We start from the raw sequence: 24,794 nt of genomic DNA, 5'->3' as shown, positions 1-24,794 counted from the left end.
ACTGGGAGTTGTGTGTGTGTGTGTGTTGGATTGATTGCAGTCTCCTTATTATTTATTTAAACTGGTCCCGACAGTAAACTGTGATTCGGCAACTCTGTGTCAATTGAGAATGAAATCTATTCATTCAGTCTGAGGGTCTAGCGGGCTCACACATGGGAGTGAACCGAATTCAAAACGATTAATTGAGATACACTAAGAGGAGAACCTCTGTCATGCCTGGACGGCAATTACTACCTTACATTGACATGTTTCGAATATTGATGCATTACGGCTTGAAAGGCATTGTTACTAATTTTAAACCGTTTTGCATATTCATATATCCACGTTTAGTATTCTTATATGCCTAAGATCCCGTTCTTAGTTTCATTCACAATATATAAAAAACACACTGCTCAATCGCACGTCAATTAGCAGTCGAGCTTTGTAACGAGAATATCGAAATAAATGTAGTGGTTTCAACAGCGTAATTGTAAAACCCGTTTTACACCGCGATTTGATTGTTCGTGTTAGGTGTTGTGGGGACAGGGGAGAGTAATTCAATGGGGCCATCTGGTGGTAATTGTGCGCACTTTCTTGAAGCTATTTTCATCATATTGAAAGAATTTAAATTGTGTGTACATTTAGACAATAAATTCAGTTTTTTAAACTTCTAATTAAGATAATTTATCATCAAATACAGACATTTATATACGATATTTGTTATGTATTTTCAAACATTTTAACTATGTTGACATTTTAGCTATGTCTTAAATATTGTTCGGTTCCAAAATAATTAGCATTCAACGAGAAGTTGTTTTACAAATAAATATTTAAATCCAGCAGAGGTGTGCAGAAACTGGTAAATGTTTTACTATGTGTTCTATTTATCTTTTCTCCTCCCCGTCCGTCATTCACTTACAGAAGACCTGCAAGTGAAGTGCACTCAAGAAGGGCATACATATTTTGACAAAGATGTGTGGAAACCCGAGCCTTGTAGTATCTGTGTCTGTGACAATGGGGTTATCCTCTGCGACGAGATAATCTGCGAAGACCTTAAGGATTGTGTTAATCCTGAGATTCCTTTTGGAGAATGCTGCCCTGTCTGTCAGAACGACCGAGCTCCTCCCATCGATCGTAATTTATTTATTTTATTCCTACATAAATAAATTACCGTAAATTTCCCATTTATGGACACAACTGCCAGGGTCCCCCTGGAAAGATTTGTCCATTAGTGGCTGCTATGTTTTTAGGCAAAAAGGTGAAATCTGTATTTTTCTTGTACTTTCTATTTTGTTGTGTTTTTATTCACTGCTGCAGTAAGTTCAAGAAGGTCTGAGTTTTGAAAGATATCCCTGATCAATATAGGGTATTTAGAAAAAGATAATTTTGCAATTAACCCAATTTCTCCAATTGCTGTCTATCAATGCCCCATGTATGCCCACAGAACGCAGTCCTCAAATAAAAGCCATGTTTCAAAGGAAGCCAGATCCAACAGTCACGCTTTACTTTTTCAAAAGCCAATTCCAGCAAATTGCAGCTATATCTGAAATATGACTACCAAAGCACCAAACATAGAATACCTGAACTCAGCAGAATAAATATGCAGATCTCAATTATTGTAGCATGTGAATATGCAAATAGCTGCACCCGAGATTAACATCAACAATTCCCATGATTCAATCGGTGTAGCTGTAAAATACACCATAACTTCAATTGGCCACAAGCTTAAAATGAGGGATCTTGCTTCTATATATATGTGTGTGGAAATCACAAATCTCTATGTATAAATGCCAAATGTGCAGGTGTTCTTCCACTTTCCCCCAGATGAGTTGCATACTGTTGGTCACCTGTACCAAATAAGACAAATTCAGGCACAACTCTGAACATTCCTTACTGTTTGCACCTGTGAATAAAAGAAGCAAAAGTGAAGTATAGGATTCTTTTGAATCAGATTATACCTTTTTTTTTGTAAAGAACTATTTGCTGCAAATGTTTAAAGATAGATTCTTAATTATGCTTATCATCTAGTCAAGCCTTAATGCCAACAAAGCAATCTTGTTCTGCTAAAAATGCTGACTTTTAGAAGCTTTTTCCCTATTAAATAAATAAACTCTGCTCAAGGATTAATCATTACTTGATAATTTGCATTTAACAGGTCATTTTGCTAGCAGATATTTTGACATTCTGATTTATGTTTGCTGTTTTATTGCATTGAATTATGCATACTAAACAGACGTTGATCTGATGTTTGCAGAGATAAATATTTCTTATCTGGATAGGCAGATATTGCAGTCATACCTCAAATGCAAGGACACACCCTCTGTGCATGGCATTGCCTCTCACCTTTAACGGAAAACAAGGCTGGGTTTTTATAAATACCTCCCACTTAGCTAGGGTAGTACCTGTCAGCCTGTGAATGGCACATTATGTAAGTATCAAAAGAGCTCTGATTAAAGATACTATTTAATTTTTTTTCTTTCCCCGTCATACACAGATACAAGAGGTTTGAAGGTAAGATCTCACTATTAATAACCTCATGTTTAGATTGACTTAAGCATCAAATGTACAAGAGTGAATTTTAACTGTAGAATCAAAGTAACATCCTGTTGCATCACCCTAAAGCACAGCTTTGTTACCCAGGCCAGGCATATAGGAATATGATCGAGAGCGAATGATTTAATGAACGAAGTCCTTAGTACTGATACCACAACCTGAACCTATAGAAGTGAATATATTTGCACTTTGGATCCTAAATGAAATCCTTTCTGGTTCAGTGCAGAAGAACTTTAATCATTGTTGATTGACAAATTTATAGTGATTGCTACTTAGTATGAAGGGTGAGCAGTAAGTTTATTACACAAAACTGGAAAGAGTATGGGTGAAATGTTAACTGACTGACTGGTATTTGCCTCTGGTGAAGTGCAATGCAAAGGACAGACTATGATATTGTCTTGAAGCAAAATCAGAAAGCAGCCACAGGAGTCAGTACAGTATACAGTAATGATGCTCATTAACTCATTTCATTGCTTTTCAAACAACTTTTTGAACAAGTGAACATTCATGTGTAATACAATTCCAGCAGAACATCTTACACTTACCTGAGAACAGTCCTTGACAATGGGCCAAAAAAGTCCCTAGCACAAGCCTGGGTAGAAATACTGAGACAATATTGATCCACACCTGAGTAAAGTCATTAACTAACTTTGATTGAACCTAACCTGAGGAATGTCACCAATCTTTTGCACACTACGGCTATCAGTCCTAACCCAAGGAAGGCCACAAACTTTTCTCAGAATGCAGTCTTTAGCATAACTTCCTACTTCTATTGATCTTGCAATTATTAAATGATTGACCTTGCAAGAAGTAAAATTAGTGATACTGTCATAAATAATTCTGCCAGTCAAATTTTTCCTGTAACTTATAGTCCCATGTTCCCATTAACATCCCCACCACAAACTCTACCACTCACCTAAACTCTAGGACAAATTCACAATGGTCAACTAACCTACCAATCTTTGAGATACGAGAGGAAACCGGAGAACCTGAGGTAGGCCCAAATTGTCACAGCAAAGTCCACACACAGCATCAGAGGTCAGGCTGGAGCCTGGGTCTCTGGAGCTATGAGACAGGAGCTCTACTAGCAGTGCCACTGTGCTGTTCTGTGCCATTTCTTGATAATAGCAATACTGCGCTGACTACATTCACGATCCTGCCCTGAATATGTTCACTGATCCTGCCTCGAAAACACCCACTGACCCTGCCCTGACCACATCCATGGACCTTGCCCTCATGACACTTGTCCCCCTGCCCTGACCACATTCACTGTCCCTGTTCTCTCTACACTCACTGCCCCTACTCTCTCAATACTGACCCTGCTCTCTCTACACTCACTGCCCCTGCCCTTTCTACATGCACTGACCTACCCAAAGTATTCATTATATTCTTGCTCTGACCATGGTTACCAACTTTGCCTTGATGACTGTCAATGATCTCAACCTGCCTCAAAGTCTTACCCTATCTTGACTGCTTTTACTAATATTGATCTGAATATGGCTGTTGACACTGCCCTAAGGAGTGTTCCTGTGCTTTTCATGCATTGCACCATTTACTCTGCCCTGAGGAGTCTCAATTTTCTTATAATAACCTTAGACACTGATTTGTGTTGAGAGTTAAATGAATCACCTTTACTGCCCATTGTCATTGACCTCGTCCTGTTGAAGTGTATTTTCCCTTTCCATTGGTCATGGTCCTGTATTGTGAATGAGAATGTCTCAACTCTTTCAATAACATTGCTCCTAGTACCATTTTTGACCTTGCTCAGGTGCAGTCATTGATCCTGTCCTTATTACACTCTCTAACACAGTCCTCAATAATGTCAGTTCCCCTATTCTGAGCACATAATAGCCCTGAACTTAGTTTAGTCACAAGATAGTACCTTGCGTAGAATTCCCTTGAGTCCAATTGCTGCTGTTTTACATACGCGGTTTTTGTCTTACATACAACTATTGACACTGCTCTCAATGTATTTCTCAAAAGGAAGAGGCATACCCATTCCAAAAACTCCTGAAGAAAGCTTCAATAACCCTACCCCTTTCTGCCACCTGTTCTTAAAATAGCTGCCATAGTACCAGTAATGTGTTCCAGCTATTGTGTAATTAATGCAAAAAATTATGTGTTCTTGGAAATAGATTAAAATGGAAAATTGTACAATGCATGAACATGTAAATTCTGCACTAAAATACACATTAACTCAATGAAATGAGCTTTATTAGAAACAAAATAATAAAATATTCAGCAGATCCAGGAAGAGAGAAAAAAAGAAATAACATTTCAGGTTGAAACATTCACTCCTTTTATGGAGTATTTCCGGCATTTTACGCTATTATTTCAGATCTTTTCTATTTTCCTAAATTATTTTTAGGGGCAGAAAGGTGAACCAGGGGACATCAAAGATGTAAGTTAAATGCATGTTTTTAAGTATTATTGAAAATTCTATTAATTTCTCTGATTTACTCTGGATCACACTCTTTTACCACACTAGCTGTTGCATTAACTCAATCTGAAGGAAATGGTTGTATATGTTTTTTTAAATTATTTGCTGCAGAATTTATAAGATCAAGACATGAACTAAAAAGATTTACATGAAAGCATTGAAGACTTCACCCAATATCTCTGAATAACCATCAGATTGATCTAAATAATAATTAATGATAACACTTAACTATTTTGAACAACTCAAATGTTAATTGTTATTATTTACTTAACAAGATTTGCAACCTTTCTGAATTATTAATCGAGTAAGATTGATGATTGCAAATCTTGATTTTTTTTTCCTTTCTATTTTCCAGGTTGTAGGACCAAGAGGACCTCCAGGCCCACAAGTGAGTGTCATATTTAAAGACTCCTTCAAAATTTAATGTCAACTATTGGAGTTTTAAGAGGCATTTTGAATCTCTTAATTATTCTTCTTTGTTTCTTCCTTAGGGACCAGCTGGAGAACAGGGAATAAGGGGATTACGTGGAGCAAAGGGTGAAACAGTGAGTGAATTTTCTTTTTAACTAGTTTTATGTAATATAATAACTTTGATAAATTCAGTATCTAATGCTATTTGGAGTGCAGCACGATTCAGCAAAAGGAAGTCTCTAAGATTATCAGCACCACCAAGTGGACGTTAAGGCTAAATAATCTCTAACATTATCTCAAAATAAAAATATAAAGAAAGCACTTCTCTAAATAATAGCACATTCTGATATATCTTCTGTAGTCCTATGCATCATTTTCATTTTCTTTTCTAATCTGGAGGTATTTTTACCTGATTTTAGGGTGCACCTGGTCCCCGTGGTAGAGATGGAGACCCTGGAACACCTGGCAACCCTGGACCACCTGGCCCACCTGGAACATCTGGCATGTCTGACTTTGGCGGAGTAAGTACTCCTCAACCAATAAGAAGTTAACCTGTTCTTCAATGTGCAGCACAGTCCCTCTGCTGCTCTGGTCCAATTTATATCACAGATGCATTTAAGCATTCTATATGTCCTCTCTCTTTAATATTTAAAATTTGTATTTTAATTAGAAAACAAATTAAGATAAAATGGACACATCCATTGAGTCCAATTTGGGGCTTTGTGATTCTCTATTGTCCAGTGTTACATCCAGTTTTTTGTGGGTGTGAAGCTGCCTCAGCACTCCATGAACATGTAAAGGAAAAAAGAGAGCCAAAGCCCAGGTTTTCTATCAAATCTGTTCCACCTTTAAATGGTAGAACTTCTGCACTTTGTGCCTGCATACCACAACTTTATTTTAGGAATTTATTTGTCTTGTTGGAGGAATCAAATTCAAGCCATTCCACACTCATCCACATACAGACTCCCCAACTGGAATCAACAGATAATTATTTGACTGAATGTTTCCATTAATGTATCCCAAGGACAATGAGACCATTAGGAATTTATTTGCAAGCTAAGATGAACTAACTCAGCACAGCCAAGGAATAGAACCAGAGCCGTTCATTTTCAGCTGATGAAATGCATTTACCCATAAGTGCATCACAAGCCTAATGTAAAATTCTGAGCTATAGATCTGAATCTGTCAGTTGAATGCATCTTCTTTTCAGGTTCTTAACCTCCCAATCTCTTTCAATCATGACGGGTCATTTTATTTCAAACTGAAGTTGTCAAAATGGAAACATTAGGAGTATTTCCTAATAAGTGTTGCCTTTTTTTAACTGTAGACCTAACTTTTTTTGGCCGCGGGTGTTTTTCCTTAACAAGATTAAACAATTTCTCATACTGGGATACTGGAGTATCAGCTCCAAATGCTCAGTTTTAGAAGTCTACACAGTACATACGATAGGGACTTTCCACTCATAAGATTAAGAGTAATGAAATTAGTGAAATATGAATTAGTTGAGCCTGTAACAGCTTTATAAAGAGACAACAGAAATAGAAATGGGAGATGTGAACAGATTCTTTTCTTCCATTAATTATCTGAAAAATGAGCTATTTTGACAATTGAATCAGCCAGCTTAAAAATGTTAGATGTTAAAGAAAGAATCCAAAAGACAAATTTCCATTTATCTCAGACTTGTTAGCAAAGTCTCAAAATACTTAGTATACAATGAATTACCAATGTTAAGAAAACACACAAGATTTTTTTAAAAATCTGTCTAATGGCAAGATTGTTATTGTGAGAGAAATGTTTCAAATTTTCTCCGTATGACACAAACTTCGAAAGTGACACCCTAGTGTTGATGGTGTACTTGACTCATAAAATAAACTACAAATTGATGAGTGGCTGGGGTAAGGGCACAATAACAGAAGAGATGGTTTTCTCATTATGTAACTGACGTGATATAATTGAGACCATCTGATATAGGAGCAGAATTAGGCCATTTGGCCCATCGAATCTGTTTTGCCATTTCATCATGGCTGATCCAATTTCCCTCTCAGCCCCAATCTCCTGCCTTCTCCTCGTATCCCTTCATGCCCTGACTAATCCAGAATCTATCAACCTCGGCCTTAAATATACCCAATGACTTGGCCTCCACAGCCACCTGTGGCAATGAATTCCTCACATTCTCCACTCAGAAATTCTTTCCCATCTTCGTTCTAAATGGACGTCCCTCTATTTTGAGGTGTGTTCTCTGGTCCTAGACTCCCCACCACTGGAAACATCCTCTCTACTTCCACTTAATGTATGTTAACTCTTCTTTTGTAAATAAAATGAACACCTTCCTCTGTTCTGCCTGACGAAGTGCCTCAGCCTCAGTTTCTCACTCCCCACTTTGTGTGGCATGAATGCCAATTTCCACCATTTTAGGGATTATTTTGCAAACTAGCCTCACATGCACTAAAAAATGATTGGAACTACACAATGTATATTATATCAGACCCAACACAGAGTGGGAGACTTGGTCTCAACTGTCCAGGTTGGAAGCCAGATTCCCTGTGGCTAAAGAATAAAATGCAAATTCACTAGATTCACTATTTCCCTGATAAATACCCCCAAACAATGAGTTGAGATTTTGCAACATTGCTGTGATGTTATGCATGTGGACCTAAAGTTTAAGATTTTTCACTCTGGTGTTTCTGCATAAGATAATCATTTTAAGGTGATGAAGCACAGCCATCTAACTAATGTGAATTTTGTTTTACTTCAACAGAACTTTGCTTCTCAGATAGCGCCAGGGTTTGATGAGAAAGCAGGAGGTGCTCAAATGGGTGTTATGCAAGGACCAATGGTAAGAAAGGCATTTACCTCCTAGCAATATTCAAGGAGTGTCAAAATTGTATTCATCAGATACCTCTGGTCTCTTTTGATTGTAATGAAATAAGTAGGTTTTAATAAAACAATTAATATTTCCGTGCATATAAGGCTAGGTATCCAAATCCAGCTACATAATGAGATGGTATATGCAATGTTAAACTAGTACCTATTTTGTGTGCATCCATCAATTCCTATTTATAGAGATAGATAGATCCATTTCTTTGCCTTCTCATCCTGCTGGTTTATGCACATATTTTGCATCCACTTTTTTACCCCTGTTTATTTTGTTACCCAAATTTATTGCCTTTTATTTTTCCGGGCAGTATCAAACAGTTTACCCTGTGGTTACTCATTATACTAAGACGTGCAGCTTCCTGCGCCAATTGACAGACCCAGTCACAGGTTCCTTGTGCAACTATTTTCCGATTTCTATCTGTATTCAAAGCTCAAACGCATTCTGTCACCTTACATCACAGAAGCTTTAATTTTCATATCCGCTGCAGTGCTTTTGGCCACATATAAGGTTCAGTTTCTACTTGATTACGCTGACTACTTTCAGCACAACTCACCCAAAATCAGCAAAGGATTGAAAAATTAAATTCAAAATAAGTGGGGAGATATTCTTGATGGGATTGCTCTGACAGTCAGCATTGATTCAATGGGCCAAATGGCCTCCTGTGTCATAAGTACATATGACACACGAGAGATACATGCTTTGAGCAAGTGAAGTTTCAGTAGAATTTTCACCTAGATGTAAAAAAAATTATGCTAAATGCTAACACCAGCACAAAAGTAGTTTAATCCTAGATTATATTAATTACCGTTGCAAGTTTCAGCTAATTGTGACATTTACAGGCCTTCAAAGAGGGTTTTAAATTTCATCCATATTTTGGGTGCATTTTAGAAGTTTTTCTTAACTTATTAAGTTGCTAATAAATGTATGGCAATGTGTACTGGTAAATGGTTCTGCATTGGCTTTAAAATAATTTTCACCTATTCAAAATCAGCTTACTCAGTTTTTAAAAAAATTCCTTATTGTGCTGACTTCGGGCAGATTTTACATTCAGCAACATGTAAATAAATTTGAGTGGAAAGCAGAGGTGTAAATACTTAACAATAATAGAAATAATAGGCCATTTATTCATCTTAAAGTTACACTAAAGTTCAAATGCCTCTTTTGGAATTTGTATGTTTTGCTGAATGTCACCATTACTTCTCCTATCTTATGTTATGAAACTGTTATATATCTATGTATTCTGTCTACTAGATCTATTTTCAAACAGTTCAATAAACTCGAAGTTTTGGGGGGGGGCCTTCAGTACAGCTTAAGATTCAAAGACATTTTGGTTTTCCACTGAATTTGATTCCAACAAATTTCTCCAGTCTGCCCATTAAAAACAATTCAGGATATATTTAACACAATCAAATCCAGGTTATCAATTGACTCTTACATTGCTTAATCCAATCCGAACTAAATTTTGTTATTGCCGGCATATCTAGATATGCTTATTCTGATCCTTAGTTTTCCCAGTGATTGTATTGTTTGGCTACGCAACTACTATTTGTCATTATTTATCATTCCAACTTGTAAAAATATTCTTAGAATAGGATAATTTCAGTAAGCTAATTTCTTTAGCAGAGGGATGGGGATCCAAGATGGAGTTACAGCAATGCTCCATGATAATCGAGGATGGGATTACAGGAACTTTCCACAGGGATCAGGGGAAAAGGATGAGCAATGTGTCGATGGGATTATGGTATAGAGATCACAAAGACCCATGTGATCTTGGGATAGGATTCACAGCAATATCCTACTGGAATCACTGGCTCAGATTTAATGCTATTCTAATGCATTCAGAGACCAGGATTAATGTTGTACTGGGATCATGGTATCCCATTTTGACGATAGGAATTAACAATATTCCATTGAGATCATGGAATAGAGATCAATGTCCACTGGAATCATAATAAAGGGACACATTTCCCACCGAGATGATGAGATAGAGCTAGGTGGTGTCTCACTACAACCTCAAGGTAGGGATTGCTAATAACTGACTGGGATCATGGACTAGGATTCAGTTATGTCTCACTGGAATCATAGAATAGTCATCAGCAATGACCCTCTCAGATAATATCATAGGGATCAGTGCTTCTCCATTGGTACCATGGGAAAAGGATCAGCAAAGTCCAACTGGGATCAGTGATTTTCCACTAGGATCATGGGATAGAGATCAAGGTTGTCCCACTCCAATTCTGGACTAGGTATTAGTAATACAAATTGGGATACAAATCAAAGGTGTCCCATTGGGATTGATAGGATAGGAAAATAGTTTTCCATTAAACTCCCATTAGAATTGTGGGGTAGGAAGCAACAATGACCCATTGGCATCCTGGGATAGGATTCAGTATTATCTTGCTGGGATCATTGAATAGGATAAGCAATGTCTGACTGAGTTTACTTAGCCATGTTCACTGATGTCCCTTAGAATCATAGGGTGTGGATCAGTAATGCCACACTGCATGGATGGGAAAGAGACAAGTAAGGAGCACTGTGACCTTGCAAAGAGATTAATGATATGCCTCCGAGATCATGGACGTGGTTCACCAGTGTGCTGCTAGGATCATGGGATTGGGTTGGAATGGTGTCCTACTAGTGTCAGAGAATAAGGATGAACATTGTTCCACTGGAATCATGGGTTGGAGATCCGAAAAGTACCACTGTTCTGAAAGGATACAAATAAGCATTGTACTATTGGGGTTATAGGATGGAGATCAAGAATGTTCCATTGCAATGATGAAATAGGCCTGAGCAATATTCCACTGGGATTGTGGATATGGTGTATCACTGTTACCTTATTATCATGGGGAGGATTCAGCAGGGTTCTACTAGGGTCACATGAGTCACCTATGTCCCACAGCAATCATGAGATAGAGGTAATGAATGCTCCACTGGGATCATGAGATAGGGATCCGCAAAGTACTAGTGGGATTACGGGACAGGGATGGGCAATATCCTACTGAGAAATTGAAATAGGGAGATTTTCACTAAAGAGATCAGCTAAATTGCACTAGGATCATACCTAACAATTTATTTCTGGCACCTCAGGATGGGGATCTTTATGTCCCACTGGAGTCATGAGATTGGGATCAACAGTATCCCACTAGGATATCAAAATAGGAAGAACAGTGTCTCACAAGGTCATATAGCAATGATCAGCAATGTCCCACAGGAGTCAAGGGATAGAGATCAGCTGTGGTTCATTAGGATTAATATGTCATAGAAGGAGGCCATTCAACCCATTAAAGTCTTGCTGGCTCTCAGGGAATTCCACCAATCCCATTCCCTCAGCTATTTACCCAAAACTTAGTCTCTCTTACATGCTCTGATTTTCCTGTCATTCACTTACACTAGGTTAGTTACAGCGGCCGTCCTACCAACCCACACACCTTTAGGATGTGGGAGGAAACTGAAGCATCCAGGGGAAACCCACCCATTCACAGGGAGAACATGCAAACTCCACACAGACAGTACTGGAGGTCAGGATTGAATGCAGGTCTCTGGAGCTGGGAGGCACCTGCTGTGGCACTGTCCTCTGAGTGATAGGAATCACCAGTGTCTCACTGCAACAATTACATAATGGCCAGCAGTGTCTTCCTGAGATTATGAGCAGGGATTTGCAACCCTCCTCTAGGAACATGCCATTCGAATCAGCTGTACCTCACTGCAATCATTAAGTCACTCAAAATATCGGCTTGAGTTCAACAATATCCCAAAGGAATCATGGGATAAGAATCAATCATGTTCCTCCAGGATTGTGGGATAAGGTTTTACTAAATCTGATAGAACATTAGACAAGGATTATCAGTGTCCCATGTGAATATGGGATAGAGATTAAATGTGTCCCACAGACATCATGGGACAAGGATCATGTCTCCCACTGGGATCATGGGATAAGAATCATCAAGAATCCCTCTGGGATCATAGAACAGAGATCATGGAATTAGGTTCAACAGTGTCCCACTGATGTCATAGGAAAGGTATTATCTGTGTGCCAATGAGATCATGGGATATCGGTAAGCAATGATTATCCCTTAAGGTCATGGGATAGAGCCACCAGTACCATAAGATAGAGACTAGCAAAGTTTCACTGGTATCATGGGAGAGAGTTGCAACAGTGCCCCTTTGATTTATGAGTCAAAGATTAATACTGTCCCAGTGAGATTGATGGATACAGTTAGAGTGGTGACCCTCAGTGAGAGATAAGCAAATCCCACAGTGGTCAGTGGATGAGGATCATCATGTCTCACCTGAGTCATGGGATTGTAGTTATACAATGCCTCCTTTTACTTCTACTACCAACGTGCCTAGTTTCTTTTTCATCCTTTCTAGATTAGCCTGAAGTCTTGTAACCATATTCTTGATTTTATTGGTGGGACTTGCCAAAGTCCAGAAATAAAATTTGTCCCTTGAGAGAATTGAATAATTTTGTTCGTAGCACTTTGTATGCATCATGAAATATTTCTGTTAGTATACAGGCATATTTACCTGACTCTCTTTGAGTGTCTTCTTTGTTTCACCTTATATACCTTTACTACATCCTGACCTAATTATGCCTTTTAAACTATTTTGATTCAAGCACTATTCCTAGTTGCCCCAGGATTTTTTCTTTCTGTATCCTTTTTAAATTCCTCAGTCTGTGCTTTAGTCCCACAACATTCCTCTTTGTGTGATCCTTTTTAAGACATTGGTGTTAATCCTTAACAAAGCCATGTTTTTGCTGACATTCCTGAGCTCTATTTTGTTTCTGTTGTAACTGGAGCTGTTGTACTCAACTGTTGTTAATTTGTAGTCTGCCTCAGGAATGCTTTCAGTAATTTTTGTACTTTGTGTTCTTTTCATGTATGTAACCTCCCTCAGCATTGCCAGTCTGTATCACATTTGCAGACCTCTCTTGCCCTACTTTAGCGTTCATGCCAGTGATGCCATTGTGACTTTTTACCATTTTCTGTTATGATAGCATCCTCTTTATAATCTGTCGTTAGTGTTTGAAATCGAATGATGTTTAGGAACTTACAATTTCACTAAAGTTATCCTGTTAGAAGAACACCAGTAATCTCTGAAACATGGTTAAAATGGTTTTCATACCATATGAGCTTGACACTCAAATACACACTATAGCGCGCAGGTGGGAATTCATCCTGTATGAAACAAATTTCAGAAGCAGCTATCAATGAACAAATGTTAATACATCATGCATTAAGGTCATTGAATCAAGGATGAGTTTCACCATCCCTTCTGTTCTTTCCAGAGTAGTGCAACTATAATAGCATATAATATAGTGTGTGGCACTGTATATTATGCAAAATTATGGACTTATGTCTTTATTAACTAATTCTGCCTTTCACTTGCAGGGCCCCATGGGACCCCGAGGACCCCCAGGACCCACAGGTGCTCCCGTAAGTATTGATGTTCTGACCCTATTTTGTAGTAAGTGTATAATTGCCAAATTAAGAATGGGACTACTTCGAAGGAATTAGATTTAAAATATATTGCATTTTAGTTCTCATGATATTTGTCACTAATGGGTTTATTATGTTGACAGGGTCCTCAAGGTTTCCAAGGACCTCCTGGAGAACCTGGTGAATCTGGTGCTGCTGTAAGTATCCCAGATAACATTGATTGGATCAGTTTTTTTTTTCAGATTTAAGAAGGAATGTGCTTAAGTAAAAGGGGAAGTAACTGCCTCCTTACTATGGGATAACTTTGTAATTTGAAGTGTAATAACTTATCTCCAAGGAAAAAATATCTGTTGTGTCTGCTGAGAACTCTGAAATGTTGTCCCATGAGCAACTAGGCAATACAGGCTTGGAAGATCTCTGCAAAATTCCATGCCATGGGAAATGGGTAGTGTAATGGGAATATCTGTTGGGGATCTGTAGTTAATAATGGGAAATGAGTGGAATAGTAAATTTACATATGTTAAATATATCTTTGGCTGTTGATTGAGTTTGCATGTGATCTTTATCATTTGGGAGGTGGGGCAGGGAGTTGTCATGTCTTGGTCCTAGGTTAATGTCTTTATGTGATTCCCTCTTGTAAATGACTGTTTCTTTATTACAGGGTCCAATGGGTCCCCGTGGTCCTCCCGGACCTTCTGGTAAACCTGGTGATGATGTATGCATTTGATTTAATTGTCAGATTTTTCATTTGATTTGGACAGCTCTTCATGGTTTCGCGCAGGAGGACTAACAATGTGATTCAATTTATCCCACAGGGTGAGTCTGGCAAACCCGGAAAATCAGGTGAACGTGGACCCCCAGGACCACAGGTACAGTGGAATTGTGATCTAAATTTCAAACTGAGCAGATATCTCTGCACTAAACCAGCTCACAGGTGTGCTTGTCCGTGTGATAGTATCCAGATAGACATCATAAAATGATGCACAAGAACTAGAAATTCAAGTGAGTCAAGGCTGATCCATTTCTGGAATCTAGGAAAACTAAAGTAACCGTAGTATCTAACTAGAGCTCTTCAAATTGTGCTAATTCCACTGAAAGTACTGACCCCAATGGTTGAGCTATTTTTCTCCTTCCTCTATTATCTAGGCAAACATTTCTTTCCCATTTACTGTCTCCAATGTGTATTTTTCATTCCCAGTTATATCTTTATTTCATATTTCAAAATCTCATTAAAGTCATCTTAGTTACTACATGCCTAGGTATGCTAATAATTTACAAAGCAATATTACAGTACTCATACTATATCTTAAGACAGGCCAGTATTGAGGTGCCATGGTAGCATAGTGGTTAGCATGACACTATTACAGCTCGGGGTGTCAGGGTTCAGAGTTCAATTCTGATGTCATCTGTAAGGAGCCCATATGCCCTTCCCATAAGTGCGTGTGTTTCTTCGGGATGCTCTGGTTTCCTCCCACAGTCCAAAGACATACCGGTTAGTAGGTTAATTCGTCATTATAAATTGTCCTGTGATTAGACTGGGATTAAATGTGGTGGGTTGCTGGGCTGCTCATTGGGCTGGAAGGGCCTTCTCCATGCTGTGTCTCTAAATAAAAAGCATTCACATGAGTAGTTATCCAATACCTCCAGTGCATTGTTTACATGAAGGCATATCATGTTGTATATACTTAGCACATAACATTCAGTATAGGCAAGAATCTTTTGGCTACTAAACCAGTATACTAAGCATGAAGCATTCTGTTTAGGTCTTAGTGTTACCAAAGGGCATTATTAGGCCAAGCTGTTTCATATATTAATCATAAATAAAAATTAGTATTGAGAATATTTTGTTCCAAAATGAATCAATTATTTTATGCTCTGAAAATTAGTTTCCTTCTTATTAAAAAACATTACAACAGGGAATATTAAGTGTCCAAACAAACTGATTTCCATAATGAATAGCTTTAATTTGCTGAACTTCTACCTGACCGTTTACTTTTCTTGTTTATTTTACCAGGGTGCTCGTGGTTTCCCAGGAACTCCAGGTCTTCCAGGAGTCAAAGGTCACAGGGTCAGTACCTCAGTCATCATTGCTAGTTGGGAGATCCGAAAATGCTAAGGATGTAATATGTTAATATCTTTTTTTTACAAAATCAATAATCAATTAAGTAAAAACCTATGTTTCAAAGCCAGATATATTACTACTTTTATTACATTAAATAAAAATAATTTTGACTTATATATGTTATTTTATTATTGTACCCTACAGGGTTACTCAGGTCTCGATGGTGCAAAGGGTGAAACCGGTGCCGTAGGTGCAAAGGTACAGAAAATACACAGTATTTCATTGAAGTGTAACTCTACTGTCAGATTTGGTATTCTGAAGCCTGTATCTTCTCGAATTCTTTTCTGAGCTAAGATGTTCCACACTCAATAGGCCTGCTCAGAATGAGCCTGTTTGAGACAGAGCTGATTGCAGAAATTGCAGGCTGGTACAGAAATGTGCCATTTTTGGATAGGGCAGGTCAAATATGGGATGGATCTTACTATATATAAATATGTTTGATTCTGGCCGTTTTGTATATGGAGTAACAAGTGTTAAAAAAAACTCTGAGATAGGACAATATGAAATATATGGTTCAGCAGATGTATATCTAGTAGTTTAGTGAAACATGAGCCAAATGTCAATTGTGGCAGTTTATGCTTAAACTAAATCAATGCCTCGTCACAAACAGGATTCAAACCTGTGCAAGGAGTTCCCATTGGATTTCGAGTCCAACGCCTTAACCACTCGGCCATTGTGACTGATATTATTCCCAGTCTGGAATAAGCCTATGATGTAATGTTTTATTCCAGGATAGGCTTGTGACTGAATATCCCTTTGTGGGATATATCACTATTAAATTATGTCAGTGTGTTCTGATCTAGTCTGTGTCGGCCCACTGGTCACTTTAGCAGTGGGCATAGTTTTCCACTGCTCGCAGCAAGTGAAGCATGCATCATTGCAACATTTCTCTCAGGTGGACACCCGAAAGGAATTCAGCTTAGAAACTGAGTGTCACCCTTATTTAGTGTACTCAATAGTCAGTCACGCCTTTAGCCTGAACACCCAGAGGACTCCAAGAATTCTGAAACTAGGGAAATTTACTTTTTAAACATTGTTGAGGTAGTTTTCACCAGATTCCTGCAATGAAGTACAATCTGAACAGTTCCTAATTCCAGCGGCCCGAGAATTTTATAGCTGCTGTTTGTTATTTGCCACTCAGAATCTTGAGACATGAGTCAGTGCACTAAAGTCTAAACTAATAGACTCCATAGAAATCAGATTTGACTTCAGTGCATGTAGCATTCTCTTCCTTCCCCTCTCCACCCAGGAGCTTCACCATGCCCTACCCCAATAGTCAGCATAGATCAAGCCTTAGACCATAAGACCATAAGACATAGGAGCAGAATTAGGCTGTTCAGCCCATTCCATCATGGCAGATCCCAGATACCACTCAACCCCATACACCTGCCTTCTCACTATATTCTTTGATGCTCTGACCAATCAGGAAATAATCTACTTCCGCTTTAAATATACCCACGGACTTGGCCTCCACCACAGTCTGTGGCAGAGTATTCCACAAATTTACTACTCCATAGCTAAAAAAAATTCCTCCTTACCTCTGTTCTAAAGGGTCGCCTCTCAATTTTGAGGGCTGTGCCCTCTAGTTCTGGATACCCCCACCATAGGAAATATTCTCTCCATATCCACCTTATCTAGACCTTTCAACATTCGGTAGGTTTCAATGTAGGGTTGCCAACTTTCTCACTCCCAAATAAGGGACAAAGGTAGCAGTCAAATACCGGACACTTGTGTTTACCCTGAGAAAGACTACCATGACCATGAAGCCTTGCGCGGGCACCTCTGTGCACATGCGTGATGTGCACATATGTGACGTCCGCATGCGTGTACATGCTGATTTTTTTCTACAAATCAGTCTTGATTTAATCTTCCAGATTCTATTAAGTGAAACTACACCGTACCTACATTATTTCTACTTTATATAGGCTGTGTATTCATTCCTGCTTTTACTATATGTTAGTGTTATTTTAGGTTTTATGTGTTATCTGGTATGATTTGATAGGTTATTTTTTGGGTCTGGGAATGCTCAAAAATTTTTCCCATATAAAGCTGCTTCGCTTTACGCCATTTCCGTTTATAAACAGTTTCGTAGGAACGCTCTACCTTAGCGGGGGAAATACCGGACAAGGACAGTCCCGTATGGGACAAACCAATTTAGCCCAATATACGGGATGTCCTGGCAACCCTATTTCAATGAGATCCTCACACATTTTTCTAAATTCCAGTGAGTACAGGCCCAAAGCTGTCAAACGCTCCTCATATATTAACCCCTTTATTCCTGGAATCATCCTCGAGAACCTCCTCTGGACTCTCTCTAATGACGATACATCCTCTCTGAGATATGGGGCCCAAAACTGTTGGCAATACTCCAAGTGTGGCCTGACTAGTGTCTTATAAAGGCTCAGCATTATCTCCTTGCTTTTATATTCTATTCCCTTTGAAATAAATGCCAACATTTAATTTGCCTTCTTTACCACAGACTCATCCTGTAATTTAATCTTCTGGGAGTCTTGCACAAGGACTCCTAAGTCCATCTACACCTCTGATGTTTGAACCTTCACCCCATTTAGATAATAGTCTGCACTATTTTTCCTTTTAACAAAGTGCATTATCCTGCTCTATGCTGTAAGTAGCCCCAAACCATGGTGCCCCGGGTTCATCACTTAAAGAGAGCTGCAATATGTATTGTGAGACCCAACAATGATATGTGAAATCAACAGACAACTAAAAACTCTGTAGGCAGATGCAGACAGCAATATATAAAGGTCCTAAATGGACTCATTAATTGATGTCTCCTTTCTGACTTGCTGCTTGTTTTACTGGAGCAAAAAAATGAGACACGCATTACACATTATTGTTCCAACTTCTGCTTGTAAGACAGAGATTGGTGTGCACATTGATGATGTCATCATATGCACAAATGATGTCATACAAGGATCAGCAGCACAAAAGGAAGTTATACCTTAAAGTGCCCAGCCCAGATTCCCAGTGGATATAAGTTCTAGCACAACTATTCATAAAAACATTCATAAAATGACTTTTATACACATAAAAGGAAAACTATGTACTTCAATTTAAATGATCTCAGACCTAAGTGCTTCAGAGTCATGAATTAATGGTAGTACACAAAAATCAAGGGTGACCATAAATGTCACCCATTTAATCTGTAGTACAAAACCAAAGGTATTGTGCAGACTGGAAAAAGTAATTGCTTTCAGATTAATTAACTATACTAGTCTGAAAAATCTCTGTCCCTGAAGCTAATTATGCTTTATTAACTAACATAACTTATAAAACACTTGAGATGGGCTTTCCAAGATTGTTGGAGCCATATAGTGAGTGAAGTTGGTGCATCTTGAGTGGCAAAAAGGATGGTGCTCCAGAACAAGTAAGAAGAGGAGTGGATCATAACTAGTTTCATTTTGAAGAACTAGTTCAAGTGTGAGGTATGGTGGGTTGGATTTATCTATCATGAGAATCATATTGGGATGAAAGTAGAAATCATAAATTAAGTAGTGCCAATTTTGTGCTTAATGTCAGGCATCCACTCCTGTAATAATGGGATCAACATTTTTGAATGATGCTTAATATTCTGTTTTTAGCCACATTATTACCATTAACCATTCTGAAATTAATAACCTTTCTCCATACAGGGTGAAGCTGGTGCTCCAGGGGAGAACGGATCTCCTGGTCCCATGGTAAGTGCCTGTTTTCCTTTTAACCGCAGGAATATTTTTATTATATAAAACCATAAGGCAACTCATTTTAAACTTCTGGCAAGATTTATTGTGATAACTCCAAATACTAATTTTTATTGTATAAAAATGTCATAAATTGCACCAACATTAAAACAGCGTCACTTACTTTACTAGCAGGAAATGTTAACTGTAGAACTCAAAGAAGATGCTTTCTTTTCTTGACAGGGTCCACGTGGTCTACCTGGTGAGAGAGGTCGTCCTGGGGCACCTGGTTCAGCTGTAAGTACAACTATATGAATATAAATACTGGACCATAAAGTCCAATTCACACAGTATGCATAGTTTACATCAATCAGTACATGTCACAAATTTCATACTCATAGGTTTAAATCTGTCCAAACATATTACCCTGTTTTGAAACCATAGTAGACCCAAGAAGGAGAAGAAACAAGGGAGCAGAACTAAGGGGAAAGTCCATATATAGAACAGGGTAAGGGAAGGAGGTCAGATGAGGAAAGGCCAGTTGAATGGGAATAAGAGGAGAGCTGTTTGAAAAAGCCAGCTCAAGCATGTTAGGTTAAATTGTGTAAAATTTGGTAGTTACAATTTAACGTAGTAAACACAGGAATTATCTCCATTCTTTCACAGTTGATAGAAATGATAGCTACTTTTATTTCATACTTAATCAAATCTTTTAAATTTTACAACTATTTTGGACTTTAAAATAATTCACCAATGTGCTCTTGCATCAAAACCGATCTGTAATGTTGACCCTACCTTTTTGTTTCACAGGGAGCACGTGGCAATGATGGTCTGCCTGGTCCAGCTGGTCCTCCTGTGAGTATCTTAGATATGGATATAGGAACATGATAATTAGAAGTAGGAGTAATCCATTCAATACCTCAAGCCTCTTCCACTGTTTAATAAGATCATGAACTGATGTGACTTTAACCTCGACTCTGCATTCTTTTGTAACATGGCAACCTTTCATTCACTTACTTAATAAAAATCTATCCACTCCTCCTCAAAAAAAGTATCAAAGGCTCTGCATCCACCACCCTTTAAGAGAGTTTCAAAGATTCATGACGTTCTGAAATACAAAAAAATGCCTAATTTCTGGTTTAAATTGGTGGTCATTTGTTTGTAAACAGTGACCCCTAGTTCTAGATTCTCACATAAGAGGAAACATCCTCTTTGTTATCTACCCTATCAACATCCTTCAGGGGGCAGCCCGCTTTATTTTCCTGAACTCCAATAGATACATGTCCAGCGTCTGCTATAGTCAACAATTTAACCAAGTACAGATACTGTTTTGTACTGTTTACTAAAATTATTATCTAGGCAATTTTACCAACTTTCTTTCATAAAGGTGAAACTTTCTATTGTTAGTATCAAATTATTTGTTTAATTGTTAAGTTTCAGTCATGACAATACAATATGTAATAGAAGTTTTACTCAGCTCAAACAATAAAGTAGAGCACTCCAGAAATGAATAGGTTAAAAATGAAGAATTTTATATTAGCTCTCCCCTCTCCATCACCCTGCCCCCAACTCCAGTTTCTCTAAACTGGAGCATTCAAATCCAATGGCGTCCATTTACCTTTGGATCGCTAAAGATAAGGGAACAATTATTTTTGTGTTGTTTCTTACTATTGCTAATTCTATTCAGACGATGTATTTTTGTCTCTGTTTTGTAACTGATTCCCATGTCTTTTCCCTTCAGGGTCCAGTAGGTCCTGCTGGGTCTCCCGGTTTCCCAGGTGCTCCAGGATCTAAGGTGAGTGGAGGCAGCAGGAGGTAATCGCTCAACCTATTAATTACTGCTGACACCCTGAATAGACAGCAGCACTAATGACATTCCTCTGTGAGAGTTGGTCTGAATACAAAAATTTGTCGGGGCCCCTTCTTTCCCTTCTTTCCCTGCACCCGCCCTCTGTTTTCTGGTTCAGAACAGAGAAAGAATGAGAGAGAGAGAGAGAGAGAGAGAGAGAGAGACACAGAAAAAGAGACAGAGAGACAGAGAGAAAGAGAGAGAGAGAGAGAAAGAGAGAGAGAGAGAGGGAGAGAGGGAGAGAGGGAGGTTTGGCAGGATAACCAAAGGGCAGGAATTCCAGGTTCTGTGAGCCACAAGCTGATTAAATAAAGCAAGCCTTTGAGCTGGGAAGTCACTAAGAGCTGCACAGAAAGAATTTGAGGCCACAGGCAACATTCTTTCTCCAGTTCATGACACTCAGGGGACAGTAAGGCATGAGGTAGGAGATTTGCATTGACAAGTGAGATTTACTTACATCCACCTGCAGGATAGGCATTTGGAATACTTGACTGGGCCTGGACTTAAAGGTTTTAAACCCCCATGCTGTTTGAAAGACTTTGAAGAAGCTGTTACATTGAAAGGCTGATCAAACACTCAAGCCTGAAACAAGATGGTATTTTTCCATCAGATAACTTATCCATTATCTTTTAACCTGGGCCAGTGATCAAGGTTATATATGTACAGAAATGTCCTATTTTGTTTAACTTGAACAAAATCCCTGCCTTGCCTTTTTCTCTGTCTTGTCTATAGATAACATCACGTCTTAAAATGTATCATGCTAAAGTAGCCGCTATTTAAAATGCTCTTAGAAATATTCCTCACAAAATTATCTAGTTAGATAAAATTATTGGTGCTGTGTGCAAGGAACTTGTGTAAAGCTCAAAATAAAGCTCCAGCAAAAATAAGATGCTTTTGACATTTGAGGCACAAGTGAGCATACATTGTCAAAAGGCAAGTGAGTTGATTTATAGCACAGAAAGCTCAACCAGTTTTATAGATACCTGGGCATATTGAGAGGGAGAATGGAAGCAAATAATAAAAGTCAGAGATGGCACAATAGATTTAAATGGACAAAAGGGATATAATCCTGTGCCATTCCACTTCCACCAAATGCCCCTCCTTCCACTCATCCTGACACAGCAAAGTTAAGAAAACTGTATTAAAATACACATTGTGAGATGTCTCATCATTCACTTCATACTGCTGAGATGAAACAAGTTTATGTAACGGGGAATGTTATTAAAAGCAAGACAAAAGACAGGATAAGGAAGAGTGAAGAGAACGTCTCATTGTATAATATGCATTTATAACCTTTGTCCCATTGTTTCAACACAAAGTTAATTACAAATAATAGTTCCATTATGTTTTGCTGACAAAGCGAGGTAGCTAGATAGCGTTAATGACCTTGCACTCAGCTATTACTCTCCTACAATTCAAAACATGCAAAGGCACATTGCTAAGGAGTCAGCTATGGCAGTGCGTTTTGCATTTAGTATCCACAAAGCCACCAGATGCGGGTTGTGTTGCTGCTTTAGAATATCTATCACAAACTATTCCATACCCATACTGACTCCCTATTCTCATTGTTATCTGTCTGAAACTGAATTAGACACAACCTTGCTGACAAATTTGACCTCAAGATGATCTTACATCAGCACAATCACTTAAAAAAATGCTTATTTCCACCCTGAGACGTCATCTGGTGTGTCCCACCTCAGCACACCTTCTCCTGAAACACACCCCAAGCCTTATGAGCTCTTGGACTAATGCACTCATGGCACACTTCTTTGTTCTATCCTTTACACATTAGGTTAACCAACACTCTGCTGCCTGAATCCTAACTTGTTCAAAGTACTGTTCATCCATCATCCCAGTGATTGTGTCTTAAATTCAGCATTCGTATTGCTCTAATGTTAGATTTGATATCAGCATTAACCAACCACCCACTTGATTTGATTCAATGTTCCTGAACACCCAGCTGATTGCTCTTTGAACGACTGCTGTGTTCACACTTCATGTGGGTGTTTATGACTTCTTCCAACTGAAGCTTGACAGATGCATTGTTGCTTTGTAAAGTTACCAGTGAGAACTCTGTAATTACACTGTGTGTAGTTTAGATGATGTAACCAAACAACATTGCCTTTAATACACTGCAAAGAGGCATTAACTACCATCAATAAAAACTATTTCAGTATCAGGCATTTAAATTGTGAAGAAAGGTTAGGCAAGTTTGAATAATTTTCTTTAGGAAAGAGAAGACTTTAAAATGATCTAATCAAAGGATTCAAAGTTACAAAAATAAATCAACAACCCTTTTAGAGGGAAGAACCATGGGACTGGATTGGAAGGCATATAGGTGAAACTGAATTATGAAAAAAAATACATCCCTCTAATATTTAATAGTCCTTTGCTGCTCCTTAAAATTGTTCTTAATATTTTCCCATTAATATGTTCTCCTTTATGTATTTATTTAGCAAGCTCTGTAAATCCTTTCTCTGCCTTATATGTCCTTAAATTTCTGAGATTTTTAGTATTTCCTTAAAATGCTTGCATTGAGAGTTTACCAATGGTCATGATCTTTTATTAATTTTCATCAGAACCTTTTCCCAGATTACTGGATATACTTCATAGTCATACTACTGAGCTCAGCCATACCCAAATTGATGAATTTTTTCTATTTTAATATGAGTGAGTGCATGGTCCATATCAAAACTGCTCGGAAAAGCTACACCAAAATACTTGGAACACTTCATATAGAACAACACATAGCCATGCTCAGAACTGGAAGTGTTCCAGAACCCAATCTACTGGCACCGCCTCATCCAAATCATTCAATGTACTGTATGCCAATTCCACCGGGAACAGCTTAACCCAAAATATTGGGCACATTGCATACAAGCACAACTGAACATTATGATACATAAGTCACTGGCAGTATCCAAAACCATAGGAGACAACTATATCTGCATTTTTGGACATATCCCACACCAACACCACTGGAAAAGCAACTTGAATTCTGGACACTCAGAAATGAGTTCAAAGCTCACCAAGAGTGCTTGAATTTCAATGCAAGTAATTCTTTAAAATTTACAATTTAATAGAAAAAGCAAATAACTAACCTCAAAACTACTAGATTGTTGGAAAAATCAATCTGGTTTACCTGTGCCTTTGAGAGGAGGAAATCTGCGATCCTTACCCTATCTAACCTCTCTGTGTTTCCAGACTTATGAATCTGGTTGACTCTTAACTGCCTTCTCAGATTCAGAGGAAAGTAATGATGGACAATAATGGCAGCTCTGCTAACAAAGTCCCCTTTCTATGAATGAATAAATAAAATAGTTTATTATCCTCAACCATGACTTACAACTTGTGGTGATGCAGGCGTGACTTTTGTCCCTATCACTAGGTGTGGCTTTTACCTATGGCATACTCAAGTTCTAAGGCATAATTTACTAT

The 24,794-nt window shown here is 38.3% G+C and overlaps 1 protein-coding gene, 1 long non-coding RNA gene and 1 other non-coding gene across 6 annotated transcripts in view; 1 reads left to right on the top strand and 2 right to left on the bottom strand.

Moving 5' to 3' along the window:
- LOC134340616 (collagen alpha-1(II) chain) overlaps positions 1-24,794 on the top strand; it is a 90,085-nt gene that overhangs the window by 2,394 nt on the left and 62,897 nt on the right. The window contains exons 2-18 of one of the 3 annotated variants that reach the window (XM_063038062.1): positions 904-1,113; positions 2,474-2,490; positions 4,901-4,933; positions 5,328-5,360; positions 5,464-5,517; positions 5,803-5,904; positions 8,142-8,219; positions 13,658-13,702; positions 13,849-13,902; positions 14,367-14,420; positions 14,521-14,574; positions 15,720-15,773; positions 15,972-16,025; positions 19,481-19,525; positions 19,751-19,804; positions 20,318-20,362; positions 21,249-21,302. In XM_063038062.1, coding sequence (XP_062894132.1) covers positions 904-1,113; positions 2,474-2,490; positions 4,901-4,933; positions 5,328-5,360; positions 5,464-5,517; positions 5,803-5,904; positions 8,142-8,219; positions 13,658-13,702; positions 13,849-13,902; positions 14,367-14,420; positions 14,521-14,574; positions 15,720-15,773; positions 15,972-16,025; positions 19,481-19,525; positions 19,751-19,804; positions 20,318-20,362; positions 21,249-21,302 — 1,040 coding nt within the window. Of the gene's footprint in view, positions 1-900; positions 1,114-2,473; positions 2,491-4,900; positions 4,934-5,327; positions 5,361-5,463; positions 5,518-5,802; positions 5,905-8,141; positions 8,220-13,657; positions 13,703-13,848; positions 13,903-14,366; positions 14,421-14,520; positions 14,575-15,719; positions 15,774-15,971; positions 16,026-19,480; positions 19,526-19,750; positions 19,805-20,317; positions 20,363-21,248; positions 21,303-24,794 lie in introns of all 3 variants that reach the window. The other 2 variants (XM_063038061.1, XM_063038063.1) reach the window with 2 other exon arrangements.
- Positions 14,909-24,638, bottom strand: LOC134340617 (uncharacterized). Of its 2 annotated transcripts, none has more exons than XR_010016598.1 (4): positions 24,499-24,638; positions 20,303-20,370; positions 19,692-19,814; positions 14,909-15,308 (listed from the first exon to the last, which is right to left on the bottom strand). It is a non-coding gene; the product is annotated as an uncharacterized LOC134340617 (long non-coding RNA). The 2 variants fall into 2 exon arrangements; XR_010016597.1 differs by having other exon boundaries at positions 19,692-19,802.
- trnas-cga (transfer RNA serine (anticodon CGA)) lies at positions 16,426-16,507 on the bottom strand. Its single transcript has one exon. It is a non-coding gene; the product is annotated as a tRNA-Ser (tRNA).

The sequence above is a fragment of the Mobula hypostoma genome, chromosome X1 (assembly GCF_963921235.1).
Source record: "Mobula hypostoma chromosome X1, sMobHyp1.1, whole genome shotgun sequence".
Classification (NCBI taxonomy): Eukaryota; Metazoa; Chordata; class Chondrichthyes; order Myliobatiformes; family Myliobatidae; genus Mobula; species Mobula hypostoma.
Note: the sequence above shows the minus strand (reverse complement) of the source record. Positions and strands in the feature narration are given on the sequence as shown.